Below are 13,670 nucleotides of genomic sequence, written 5' to 3'. Positions count from 1 at the left end.
CTATGCTAAGACGAATCAAGCCCTGTAAACAGGTACTATATCTCGTTCTTCACAGGACAAAAAAAACAAGAATCTGTAAACTAAAAACATTGTAGAATGAGGGAGGATTGCGGGCGACTTTTCTTTGAACTTTGGGCCACAAAACTCATATTATCAGGTTTTGGACGACATAACTTCAAACGACATCACTCCTTTAGATTGGGCTCGATCGCTGAGGTATAACTTTTTCTTCCTCGATAGTTACCAAAAAAGGGTGCCGTTCATAATCATTGACGGTTCCTTTTTGTAGAGGAAATTAATTAGCTTATAGATAACACGCCTTGCGTGCTTTTGCGCACACTGAAAGCGTGTTGTGCTTTTTCGCACCGAGCTTTTGTTTGAAAACTTTAACACGCTCTTTTGTTCGACTTGCTCACGCTTAATTGTCTCAAACGTGTCCTCTGAAACAAAAGAAATTGCTAATGATGAAGGCAAGATTGCAAGCGTGCTAAAGCGTGTTAAAATAAATTCTTTTGTTTTAAAGTGAAAGCGTGTCGTGCGCGTGCTTTCACCTTTAGCATTAAAATCCTGTGGAGGGTCACATATACTCTCCTATTGATGCTGTGATTAATCCTTAGAATTAAGCACAACATTAATAGGAGAAGTTTATTGAACAAATACAATCTTTGTAGAACTCTTATATGTTATTAATTTGTCAATAGTAGACTAACAATGGAAAGAGAAACAGTGTTTGATATAATCTCCTTTGATGCCTTGTTTGATGGTTAGAAATACACAGCATCCTTAGGAGAAGTATATCAAACAGATAAAATGGTTGTAGAAATGTTGTTAATTTGACAATTGTTGTGGACAATGGAAAGAGAAGCAGTGTTTGATATACTCTGCCTTCTAATACTTTGTTGTTTTTTTTTTGGAAATAAACACAGCATTAAAAGTAGATTATAGTGAACAAAAAGAATGGCTGTAGAACCATAATTATTTATAAAATAACTAGTATGCATGCTCTGATTGGCTGAGAGGCTTGTTTGCTTGAGAGTATGTAAACATGGTTGTGACGTCCAGATGTTTTGCTTTTTGCACACTTTAATCATGCAAGCACAAACTTTGTAAAAGTTTTTGAGTTGAAAATTCGACAATTTTTCTTTATTTACCTATTTCCTCGTTGACTGAAACTTTGAAAATCTTTACAAACATGCTCTGTCAATTTTTTTTTTCACTTTAAAAGACATTTTAAGCGAGAAAAATCCCTATTTTAGAAAGCACCTTTTTTCTAAACCAAGAACTGATTACACGAGCAAGACTACGTACAAGACTTCGGGACTGGCAAGAATTTCTCTTTTAATCGGTGTCATAACAAAGACTTTTGCGTTTTTTCTTGGGAAAGTTAATTTATAAAAGCAATAGAAAACTTTTATCATGTATTTGCATAGCCTGATATTACTACATGGTTTGTACAATCCAGTCATCTTGAAAAGTCCTTGAATTTGGTTTAGGTCCTTGAAAAGTACTTGATTTCTTTATAAGGCCTTAAAACGTCCATGAAATTCACAACCTGTCTATGCCAGACACCTTTTTCTGTAAAATTAGATTATTTTGCCAAGGGAAATGTGGCTCATCCTAAGTGTAAGAACCTGTAAAACTAACGAGCAATGTAAAAACATTTTTGTGCGTGAACAATATTTTATTTCTGTTTCTTTTTTTCAAATGCTATTTCTGTACCTCAGAGGCAATTGCTAGTCATTTCCAGTCATTTTGCAAAGTCGCGGATGTGTTTCAGCAAATAGGGTGATCAAAGGGGGTCAGAGAATGTTGATTTATTAAATAAATCTTAGTCCTTAAAAACTGTAATTTGTCCTTGAAAAATCCTTGAAACGTCCTTGAAATTTGTGTGTCTGAAGTTGTACGATCCATGAAACACTCGAGGGGTTGGGAGAATTCTTGACAGTTATGCAAACCCTCGATGCCGTCTCGCATTTGCATAACTATCTGGAATTCTCCCAACCCTTCTCGTGTTTATATCAGGCTTTGCAAGCACGGAAAACATTTTCTATTGCTTGATGTGTTACATGGTACTTCTACTTCCTCCATCACTTCAACTACTACTACCGTTACTACTGACAGTAATTGGCTTAATATTTAAACACAAAAAATTGTTTTATAAACACTAATGAAAAACTAAACCATTTCACTTTAAAATATTTTTTTTTGCTGAAAAAAGTGCAATTTATTATGTAGCCATAGAAACAGTGAGCTATGCAATGTGTGTATGTAAGTTATTTTCTTATTTTAAGCATCATCTTTTCTTGCATAAGCTCATCTGATGCATTTATATCAAAGACATGAATAAAAACATACTAATTCTCAGTAGTTGTTCCATAGATGCAGTGTTTTCTTATAATGAGTAATTCTTTAATATGTATTAAATACTATTGCTGGTAGGGAAAAATGGATTTTGTGTGTATTTTTTGGCTGGCAGATGCAGCCTACATTTGTCAATGGTGGACAATGGAAAGACAAATATTGTTTGATGTACTCTCCTTCTGATGCTTTGTTTATTTTTAAGAAATAAACAGCATCAATAGGAGAAGTATAATGAACAAAAAAAATAGCTCTTAAAATAACTCATATATGTTATTGGTTTGCAGTGGTGGACAACATAATGGCAAGAGAAACATGCAGTGTTTAATATACTTTCCTTCTGATGCGTTGTTTAATATTTAGCAATCAGTAAAACACAGCATCAATAGGAAATGTATATCAAACAAGTAAAATATCTGCAAAACTTGTGTTATTAATAATATTTGTCAATGGTGTACAGACAGTGGAAAGAGAAACAGTGTTTGATATACTCTCCTATTGATGCTCTGTGTAATATTTAGCAATAAACACAGCATCAATAGGAGAAGTACATCAAACAAATTAAATAGCTATAGATCTCATATGTTAATTTGTCAATGGTGATCTTGAAGGTAGACAGAATCTCTCTTTATTGACTATATAATGTTCCATCGTGTTGTTAACAGAAATGTTAACATTGAGAGAGATTTTTATTTAACTCCTATTTCCCATACCTCAAGAGATGGTAATTCTATGTGGTTTCTTAGACCTCACTTTAGTTGTAACTAGCATGCCAATAGTTTCTTCCCATGGTCTATTTAACACTGGAACATTGTCTGGTGATGTAGTGAATAATCAGCTAGGATAATGACATATTTAAGTCTGCCGTTCGTGACCATCTTATTAAGCAAGGAGAGTCGTTGATTTTTATTCTACTCACGTGTTTATTTCATGAGATGGAAATTTTCAATTTTAATTTTTTTTCTGTTATAATAATGTTATTATATTTATTGAATTTTTATCACAATGTTATTATTTTTGTTAAACTGATGTGATGCAATAATAATCTGCTTTATCAGTTAATAAAGTAGAAGTAGATGGTCAATGCTACACACTCTACTACGTTCATTGGTGTTTATATAATACTTTTATTCTTAGTTATCTCGTAGATGAGGTGTTTTCTCTTTTAATCAAATATAAAATCAGATCAGAATTCTTTTGTAAATGTGTATAAATTATTGTCAATCATTTCTTGCGGCGGTGTGAATTTTTTGGGGTGACAGATGCAGCCTAATTTGTCATTGGTGGACAGTAGAAAGAGGAACAGTGTTTGATATGCTCTGCCTTCTGATGCTTTGTTTATCTTTAGAAATCAACACAGCATCAAAAGCAAAATTATATCGAACAAAATGAGTGTTGGTAGAACTCTTTTATGTTAACTGGTAATGCTGCATAGTTCTACTAATTTCATGGGCGGTTGTTATAATATATAATAACTATTAGCTTTATTTTAATTGAACTGTTTTTAATTCTCTTTTGATCCTTGCTGACTTTGCAAATTATCGTCCAATATCAGTTTCACCCATACTGTCTAAGATTGTTGAGAGACATGTTCACAGCGCACTCTACAGCTTTCTGTCCAAAACTGATTTAATCTACTTAATGTAGACATTCAAGCTTTCGTTCGAGGCATAGTACTTAAACTGCCTTGATTGAAGATCTCCTATTCAACCTTGATAGTGACTGTGTTAGTGGAATGGTTTTGATTGATTTTTGTAAAGTGTTTGATATAATTGATCATACCCTGTTGTTAAAGAAACTTGAAGTTTATGGGCTTAGTAGGGAACCCTTCAATGGTTTACTTCCTATCTGAGGGATAGAGGCCAACTTGTTAAGATGGGGGATAAACAGTCAAATGCCGTTATTGTTCCTCATGGTTTTCCCCAGGGATCCATACTTGGTCCTTTGCTAGTTATCGTTTTTATCAACGACTTGCCCTTTCATGTTACTTCATCAAGGACTGATTTGTAGGCTGACGATACAACGTTCACTTCCTGTACGAATTACAGCTCAATCGGCAGGCTAGAGCAGAACCTGAATTCTTCAGTTTCTGAAATCGCTGAATAGGCAGCTTCCAACAAACTACCTATTTATGAGGGCAAGACCAAGGCTATACTCATCACTGGCAAGTGTCTCCCCTTAAAGGTCAATAACGAGATGGCTTAAACTATTAATGGGACTGAGCTCAAACTGCTAGGTCTTGAAATTGACTCTGAACTCTCATTTAATTCCCAGATAGAGAAACTTTGTTAAAAGCTGTCTCAGCAAATTGGCATATTGAAAAAGATACGATCTTGCCTGCTTATGAGAGACAAAGGTTATTGTTTTATAACACTATGATTGGATATGTTTTGCATTATGTCAGCACAATGTTGACTAGCTTTGACAAGCAGAATCTAGGTCGTGTTTTAAAGTTACGGAAAACAGCAGCAAGGGTTATTTCTGACGCTGATAATCAGGTGTCTAGTGTTAAGCTTTTTAATAGACGCTAGTAGCTTCCTTTTTATGAAGAATCCAAAAAAGCTAAATGCTACATTGCGTACAAACGTATCAAGGGTGAAGTTCCTTATATATTGAAGACTCTTTAATACTCAGCAGTCATCAACATAGTCGTGCTACTGGATATAGAAACGCTCATTTTATTTGCCGGAGATTTAATCGAATGACCGAAGGCAGTAGATCATTCCTAGTTACTACTTGTCAACTCTGAAACAGCTTAAGTCTGGAACTCGGGTAAAATTCTGTATCAGTAGAATCTTTTAAGAATAATTATAGAGACAACCTTTTTGATATGCAACAGAAACTACATCATTTTATGGTTTAACATTTGATTTATGATCTGCTCTTGATTTATTTACATGTTATTTTGTTATAATTCAGATAGACATTTTATAGTTTTATAGATAGACATTTTATAGTTTAACATACATTTCATCATTTAACTCTGATATTTCTATGTACCCTTTGTATGCATAGTATATTATTTTTAATATAATTTTAGATAGAGGGCCACAAGTTTATTGCTTACCTTAACTATTCCGTGGCACCCTCTTTAAATAAAGTGTATTATTATTATTGTTGTTGTTGTTATTATTATTATTATTATTATTATTATTATTATTATTATCTCTTTTATCACAGTCTTTAAAAATTTTTTAATAAGCAATGAAATCTTTATTACAAAACCTCAATTAAAATCCTATTTACAATCAACCTGCTGTTACAAAAAATCTAATTAATTCATCAAAACACTATTCATTTACAAATTCTACAGTCTTTGCTGGTGTTTTTTTTGTGCATCAGCCGGGTGCAAACCATGCACCTAGAGCGTCAGTCACTATTATTATTATTATTATTATTATTATTATTATTATTATTATTATTCAGAACCAGAACCTCATTCGCACTATTGAGATCTGCGTTGGTTTGTCTTCGAGGCTCTAGGACCAGAAGAGTGCCATGTGACATTAAGAATGTTGATATCGACATCGAAGTTGCTGAAGGAGCCATTAAATCGGACTATTGATGTGTTTCCTTACTTCATATATATCTTTTTATTTCATTATTATTATTACTATTTTCTTTGTTTTTTTAGCAGTTGAAAGAAACTTTTGAATTTTAGAGGTTGACAGTTTTTTTTTTTTTTATTGAAATGAAATGTTTTTTAATTCGAAAAAATTTTTCTTAGTTTTAATTAACTTATTTTTAAGCTAAATTAAGTGCTTTTTAAATAGACAGAAATTGTAAATAGTGTTTTTGAATGAATAGTTTTTTCTTTTTTTTAAGCGAATTAATTGTAAATAGGATTTTAATAGTTTTTTAATAAAATTGTCTATTAAAAAAAAAAAAATTATTATTATTATTATTATTATTATTATTATTATTATTATTATTATCATCATCATCAAGTAATTCAGTAATTCTTTTATGTGTACACTGTATTAAGTTTTAATCCTTTCTTGTTGGATCAACTGTTGATCCCACTAGCGTGTATTTTTTGGATGGCAGTTGTAGCCTGATTGTCAAGGTTTGAAGATGGAAAGAGAAACAGTGTTTGATATACTCTCCTATTGATGCTGTGATTGTTCTTTAGAAATAAGCACAACATTAATAGGAGAAGTTTATTGAACAAATACAATCTTTGTAGAACTCTTATATGTTATTAATTTGTCAATAGTGGACTAACAATGGAAAGAGAAACAGTGTTTGATATAATCTCCTTTTGATGCCTTGTTTAATGTTTAGAAATATACACAGCATCCTTAGGAGAAGTATATATAGTTTGAAGATGGAAAGAGAAACAGTGTTTGATATACTCTCCTATTGATGCTGTGATTGTTCTTTAGAAATAAGCACAACATTAATAGGAGAAGTTTATTGAACAAATACAATCTTTGTAGAACTCTTATATGTTATTAACTTGTCAATAGTGGACTAACAATGGAAAGAGAAACAGTGTTTGATATAATCTCCTTTTGATGCCTTGTTTAATGTTTAGAAATATACACAGCATCCTTAGGAGAAGTATATATAGTTTGAAGATGGAAAGAGAAACAGTGTTTGATATACTCTCCTATTGATGCTGTGATTGTTCTTTAGAAATAAGCACAACATTAATAGGAGAAGTTTATTGAACAAATACAATCTTTGTAGAACTCTTATATGTTATTAACTTGTCAATAGTGGACTAACAATGGAAAGAGAAACAGTGTTTGATATAATCTCCTTTTGATGCCTTGTTTAATGTTTAGAAATATACACAGCATCCTTAGGAGAAGTATATATAGTTTGAAGATGGAAAGAGAAACAGTGTTTGATATACTCTCCTATTGATGCCTTGTTTAATCTTTGGAAATATGCACAACATTAACAGGAGAAGTATATCGAACAAATAATTAATGGTGGTAGAACTCTTAAATGTAAATGATATTAATTTGTCAATTGTGTACAACGGAAAGAGAAACCGTGTTTGATATACTCTGCCTTCTAATGCTTTGTTTATTTTTTAGAAATAAGCACAGCATTAAAAGCAAATTATATCAAACGAAAAAAAAAAAATGGCTGTAGAGCTCTTGTATTGCTACTACCACTATTTACCACTACAACTAGTATAGGTAATAGCATGATTTGTAGTGATATTTGGCATGAATACCGCGAGTGATATTTCGAAATTGTTATACGTAATTTCACGAGCCGTTAGGCGAGTGAAATTTGAGACAATTTTGAAATATCCCGAGTGGTATTTATGCCAAATATCACTACAAATCATGCTATTATTTGTTTATACCACTACCCGCAAAAGGTTTGTAATTTTCACATGTAGGTATTTCAAATTAAGCTGAAATACCACTGCTCTAAGCCAATCAAATTGCAGAAATTTCTCATGTAGTGGTATAACTACAGTAATTGGTTTGTCCAGTTGTATTTATGAAAGATGGTAACCAAATCTACCATAAACTGAGTCAGTCTTCCTCAATATAGTGATTATATGATTTATTGGATTAGAATGTACCATTATTGGAATAGCTTTTGGATGAATAAAGTTTACCTTAACCTGTGAATACAGCTGCTTGCTTGCAGTGGTACGGAGCCAGTAAATTGGCAATGTACACACTGCATGCATTGATTTCCAGGTCATTCAGTTTTATAGGACAATAGTCCAGCACATCGTAAAATCCTTACATTATTTTTAACATGAACTTGAACTTAATTAAGACAGAACTCACACTTGCTGTTGCAGATTTTTGATATACATGTAATCCATTAATCTCCCTTGAGAAAGCAGTCGACAATTCGTGACACCACCCACCACTGGTTTCCCCGCAAAAGGACGTCCGAGAAACGAGCGCAAAAATTCCATACTGACGACGTGTCACTACCAAGATATGAGTGTTTCTGATTGGTTGAAGCAAATTTCCGATGCAGTACGACCAATTAGAAGCCTTATCCTAGGTAGTGACACCTCATCAGCATGGAATCTCTGCACTCGTTCCTCAGACTTCGCGCTGAAACCAGTGTTGGCATCTCAAAATGTCGGCTGTTTTCTCAGGATTCTTTTGGTAGTTTCTAGTATGCATACACTGTTTTTGTGATATTTCCTTGAAGATATGGTCACAGTCTACTTGAAGAGGCCAGGCTGGAGAAACGGGAACTGTAAGTTAGAATAACAATAAACCTAACTTACAAATGCAGTAAAAAGTTATAAAAGAACACTCATGTTTTGAACCCTTTTAGCCCGTAAGCAGCTCACCTGTTTGAACTCGGAGAAAGATTTTAGTTGGCAGTGTAGCCACCAGCTCACGAGGAGGATGCGTGGGCCGTGGAAAAGTGACACTTTTCACTTTTCTCTTTTTTTCACTTTTCTTCTCGCACACTGCCAAAAATTTTCCTGGAGCTCGCACTGAGCACTTTTCTTTGGGAAACTCTTTATTCAAGAACCGGTACAGCATATTCTTTACCAAAAGCTGGACTTTTAATCCAAAGAATCTGCATTCATGTCCAATACTTCTCTCATTTGGACAGTTCTTTATTTATGGTTATGATTTGACGTTGCAGAGAAGAGCTTATTTCACAACTGCAAGATCAAATTCAGCTTTTTGAGGATGATGGTGCACAGTTGAGGGATCAGGTAAGAAGAGATAGTAGCCAAAGTGAAACACTCGGAGATATGTGCGCTTCAATGGAGTATTGATTTTGTTCAGTCAATTTAATCACTGATTTTGTGTTTCTCAGATGAGACAAAACCAGCTGCGGCATGAAGATGAAATTATGAGGTTAAAAGAACAGCTTTCAGATGCACAAAGGTTTGTACGTTAAAGAAAAATAAACACTTATCTTTACTCCTTCAGGGTTTAAGGTGGCTCGACTGGATTTTTTTAGGGGGATACCTCCCAGGTTTGAGCATTAAGTACGTCGGCATGAGTAAAGATATGGAAAAAAAGTTACCACAACTGTATTATATAAAGATGAAAATTTCTTATGATCTTGGTTTTATTGCAATCGGAGTCACCATGGCAACGTAATGACGCCATTACATTTTTCATTTATCTTTGTGTTTCTTTGTACTCGGAGTTTTTTGAGAAATCGCTTAAGGGAGTATGTACCTGCCATAATTGCCTCCATTATGGCAAAGTTTAAAGAAATTCTATGAGAGCGTTTTCGAAATATTGTGGAATGCAGTTTTAAGAATCATAAAAACAGTGAAATAGCATGCTAGCCGCACAATTCGCTAATATTTTAAGAAAATGATAAGCTTTGGGAACGCGGCTTCTTCTCATAGTGGTTTGATTCCATTGAAAACTGCAGACAAAAAAAGAGGAGAATTGCTCTGGGCGATCGCGAGTAAGAAGGATTTTTTTAACTTGCATTCAGCTGCTTTTGATACAGTTTTTGGACGTAATTTGGTCCATGCCTAAAAATTTCGCATTTTTCCAAAAACCGCTCGATAAATTTTTTTATAAATTCGACGATTCTGAGATCAATCGTCAAGAAATATTCCCTGCAAGTTTTAAGAACATTGAAACAGGGAAGGCTTTTAAATAGGGCCTCAAATAAAGCCAATTTCCCCCCCAGATTTTGTGTTTACAAGCGAGCGTCCTCATTATTCACTGGCATTGTTTTCAAGTTTCATATACACGTGCACATTTAGCAAAAAGATATAAATTTGCATCAAAAAGGACCCTCGGTTAAATCTCCGGGATATGCTAATTACCGGGTAAAGAGATTAGTGATACATTATAACATCAGAGCAACTCTTTGAGAGAGTTTCTGTGATGTTATAACCCGAGTAAGATAATTGAGTATTGCATCCTATGGGCCGTGACGTTCACCGTTTAGGCTCTCACTGCTATCTGTGACGACAAGCCAGTTATTAGCATATTCCGGATATTTCTTCGCAAAGTAATCGAGAGTTCTTTTTTATGCAAATTTATATCTTTTGCTAGTTGTGCACGTGCATATGGAACTTGAAAACAATGCCAGTGAATAATTAGGACGCTCACTTGTAAACACAAAATCTGGAGGGGAAATTGGTTATGTTTGTGGCCCCATTTAAAAGCCTTCCCTGTTTTCAATGTTCTTGAAACTTGCAGGGAATATTTCTTGACAATTGATCTCGGAATTGTCGAATTTATAAAAAAATTTATCGAGCGGTTTTTGGAGAAATGCAAATTTTTTAGGCATAGACCAAATTACGTCCAAAAACTGTATCAAAAGCAGCTGAACGCAAGTTAATAAAATTCTTCTTACTCGCGATCGCCCAGAGCAATTCTCCTCTTTTTTTGTCTGCAGTTTTCAATGGAATAAAACCACTATGAGAAGAAGCCGCGATTCCAAAGCTTATCATTTTCTTAAAATATTAGCGAATTGTGCGGCTAGCATGCTATTTCACTGCTTTGATGATTCTTAAAACTGCACTTCAAAATATTTCGAAAACGCTCTCATAGAATTTCTTTAAACTTTGCCATAATGGAGGCAATTATGGCAGGTACATACTCCCTTAAGCGATTTCTTCAAAAAAACTCCTGGTACAGAGAAACACAACGATAAATGAAAAACGTAATGGCGTCATTACGTTGCCATGGCGACTCCGATTGCAATAAAACCCAGATCATAAGAAATTTTCATCTTTATATAATACAGTTGTGGTAACTTTTTTTCCATATCTTTACTCATGCCGACGTAGTTAATGCTCAAACTTGGGAGGTATCAACCCCAAAAAATTTAGTCGAGCCACCTTAAGTTTAGCCCGGTTGTGGCATCACCTTAATGTGGTTTTCTCGACCACGCGGCTAAACACTACCGAAAGAACTAAAATGTTAGCACCACGAGCAGAAAAAAAAAAAACTGAAGCGATCAGTAGGCCATCGCCGAGTTCCCCGCCCCCCCCCCCCCCCCCCCCGGGCCTCTGTATCAAAACGAGGTCAAGTGCTCAGCCTTGGATATGGAAATAATTTTTCATTCTCATGCAAGTAAAACTCATTTTCACAAGAAAGGCTGTGCACTTGGCCTCACTATTTGAAAGTGAGGGTTTTTGGAACTCGGAAGTGGCCTATATATTGCGTTAAAATTTTTGAATAGTGTACTTGACCTTTTCCAGCCACCCGTTTGGTAATGTGACTTCTCTGGTTCTAGAAATGCGATAGCGACGGTTCGCGTGTCAAATGCTCTGTACTGAAATTAACGATATATTATTTTAACACTAATAACAAGTGACCATGCATCTTTTTCAATTCCTTTTTCCCGGCTGTAAAGTTGTTTAAATGAATGAATGATCATGTCAACCGCAAGCCGTTTGAACCATTAAATGGGGAAAGTCACACGACCAAACAGGGTGCTAGAGATGGTTACGTTAGGTATTCGAAAATTCAAATGCAAACGATCGTTTTTTCGGGTTGCTAACAGTTAAGTGATTTCGGTAGCAATGCCAAGGAAACGACTCGTTATACCTCAGCTAAATTTTAAATGGAGAGATGAGATTTGTTTGTCTATTTGTGCGCCAGATGACTGACTGACCCATTTGACTATACGTGTCAGATGTCTACTATCATACATGCATCTATATTTATAAATTCTAGCGGCAGTCCAGATTCTATACATAACAATATTACCGACAGGGGAGTCAGAATTATCGAGTTTTCAAACTTATGAGAGCTCTTACAGTCGTTATACTCTTGTCATTAACTACTGTTCGTTGTTCTGTGGAAAGAAAAGGAAACAAAAGGATTTACATTCAAGAGTGACTTTAAACCAACTTTACTATGCAACCTTTAGTCAGTCTGTAAATATAATTCCTGTAAGCGATCCTGCCCCTCCACAGATCCAATATTCAAGAAAACGTGGACTTGATTAAACTGCAGAGGGATATAAAGGAGAAGGCTACCAAGTTTGAAGCTCTACAAGCCAAATATTTAAATTTGGAAGAGGTGAGATAAGTCGATTTGTAGGACTAGTACCTCTCGATATTTAACAGGACTTGAACTTTATGTTCAACTTAAGGCCATATGTGTTTTTTCATTTACGTTATCGTTTGTGTGTAATTCCATTCCATAGCATACGTGTTATTATTGTAAACGCTCTTGTCTGAGCATTTTAGAGCCCTGATATATACGCATATTTATTCTAATTTTACTTATCTCCAGCAGTGAACGGGTTTTTCAAAGTAGGATTAAGTTAACCCAGGATTAGCACGAACTTTTAATTTTAGTCGGAATTTTCCTTGCCTAAAATTCGGTGTTTCGACGATCTAAAAAAATCAAACTTCACGGAGGAAATTCTTTTAAAGTAAAGAAACAGGAACTCAGGTTACCCCTTTAAGCCCCAATATCCACATACAAATTCAGCAAACTGATCTCCCTACATGGCTGTGTTGAGAATGTGTTGAGAGAGTTTGATAAACAATCAAGACATTTTCTCCTTGGTGATCATTTTATTACTTCTCATAACCTAATCTCTTGACAATGTACGGATATCATTAGGAGAAAATTGATTTTGGTCATTCTCGGGACTTAAAGGGTTTAAAATATTTGGTACTGGGGTATTGATGATCGGGAGGTAGGTACTACTATCTGACTGTGTTCATGGTTTCCTATTATGCGCTGCTCTTTTTGAATCATTTGTTACAGAATCTTGCCAAAGTTAAAGCGAGTCACACCCAGGTTCTTGAGGAAATGGAGAAGCTCAATGAACAGCTGAAAGAGGTATACTATATCGTGTACACAATGCTAAGGAGTTTTAGTTTAAAGCAATTAACCACGGGGACGACGGCGCAACGAGGTCGACAAAAACCAGTTGGTTTTATGAGCAAAAGAACAGCTCCGCAGCCATCGCGCACGGCCTCAGTACGACGGGGAACGTTCTTAATACTGCGGAAGTGAGTACAGGATGACGAATTTCCCTTTCTCTTTTGGAACCTGGATACGATCCTTGATAAAACAGATGCAGGAAAATTCCCCTACATTTGACAAATTGAGGCTTAATAAGACTTAATAAGCTCTGTGAAGTTTGAAAAAAAAATTGTTTTATTGCAGTTCACTCAGCCGTCGTCATGGTGGTTGGTTAACTTCCCTAGTAATAATTCTTAGCGGCTATTTAACGATTTATTGTTTTGTGCCAAAAAATCTCTTGATTTTTTCTTTTTCTTTTTAATTCTGTTTTTTGCCTCCCTTGTGTTCTTTTATTAATTTAGCGGTCGGTGAATAAGATATAATCAGTATTCTGGAAGCGATTTAAAGGGGAAAAAGGGGGAGAGCGATTTTTATCTAATATTCTTTATA

At 34.8% G+C, this 13,670-nt stretch overlaps 1 protein-coding gene across 4 annotated transcripts in view; it reads left to right on the top strand.

The window, feature by feature from the left end:
* LOC140928496 (protein fantom-like) overlaps nt 1–13,670 on the top strand; it is a 56,594-nt gene that overhangs the window by 8,697 nt on the left and 34,227 nt on the right. For all 4 annotated transcript variants that reach the window (XM_073378250.1, XM_073378249.1, XM_073378251.1 and 1 more), the window contains exons 9-13: nt 8,503–8,550; nt 8,953–9,025; nt 9,130–9,200; nt 12,215–12,320; nt 13,020–13,094. In XM_073378250.1, the coding sequence (XP_073234351.1) occupies nt 8,503–8,550; nt 8,953–9,025; nt 9,130–9,200; nt 12,215–12,320; nt 13,020–13,094 (373 nt within the window). The remainder of the gene's footprint in view (nt 1–8,502; nt 8,551–8,952; nt 9,026–9,129; nt 9,201–12,214; nt 12,321–13,019; nt 13,095–13,670) is intronic.

Source organism: Porites lutea, chromosome 2, assembly GCF_958299795.1.
Source record: "Porites lutea chromosome 2, jaPorLute2.1, whole genome shotgun sequence".
NCBI lineage: Eukaryota > Metazoa > Cnidaria > Anthozoa > Scleractinia > Poritidae > Porites > Porites lutea.
Note: the sequence above shows the minus strand (reverse complement) of the source record. Positions and strands in the feature narration are given on the sequence as shown.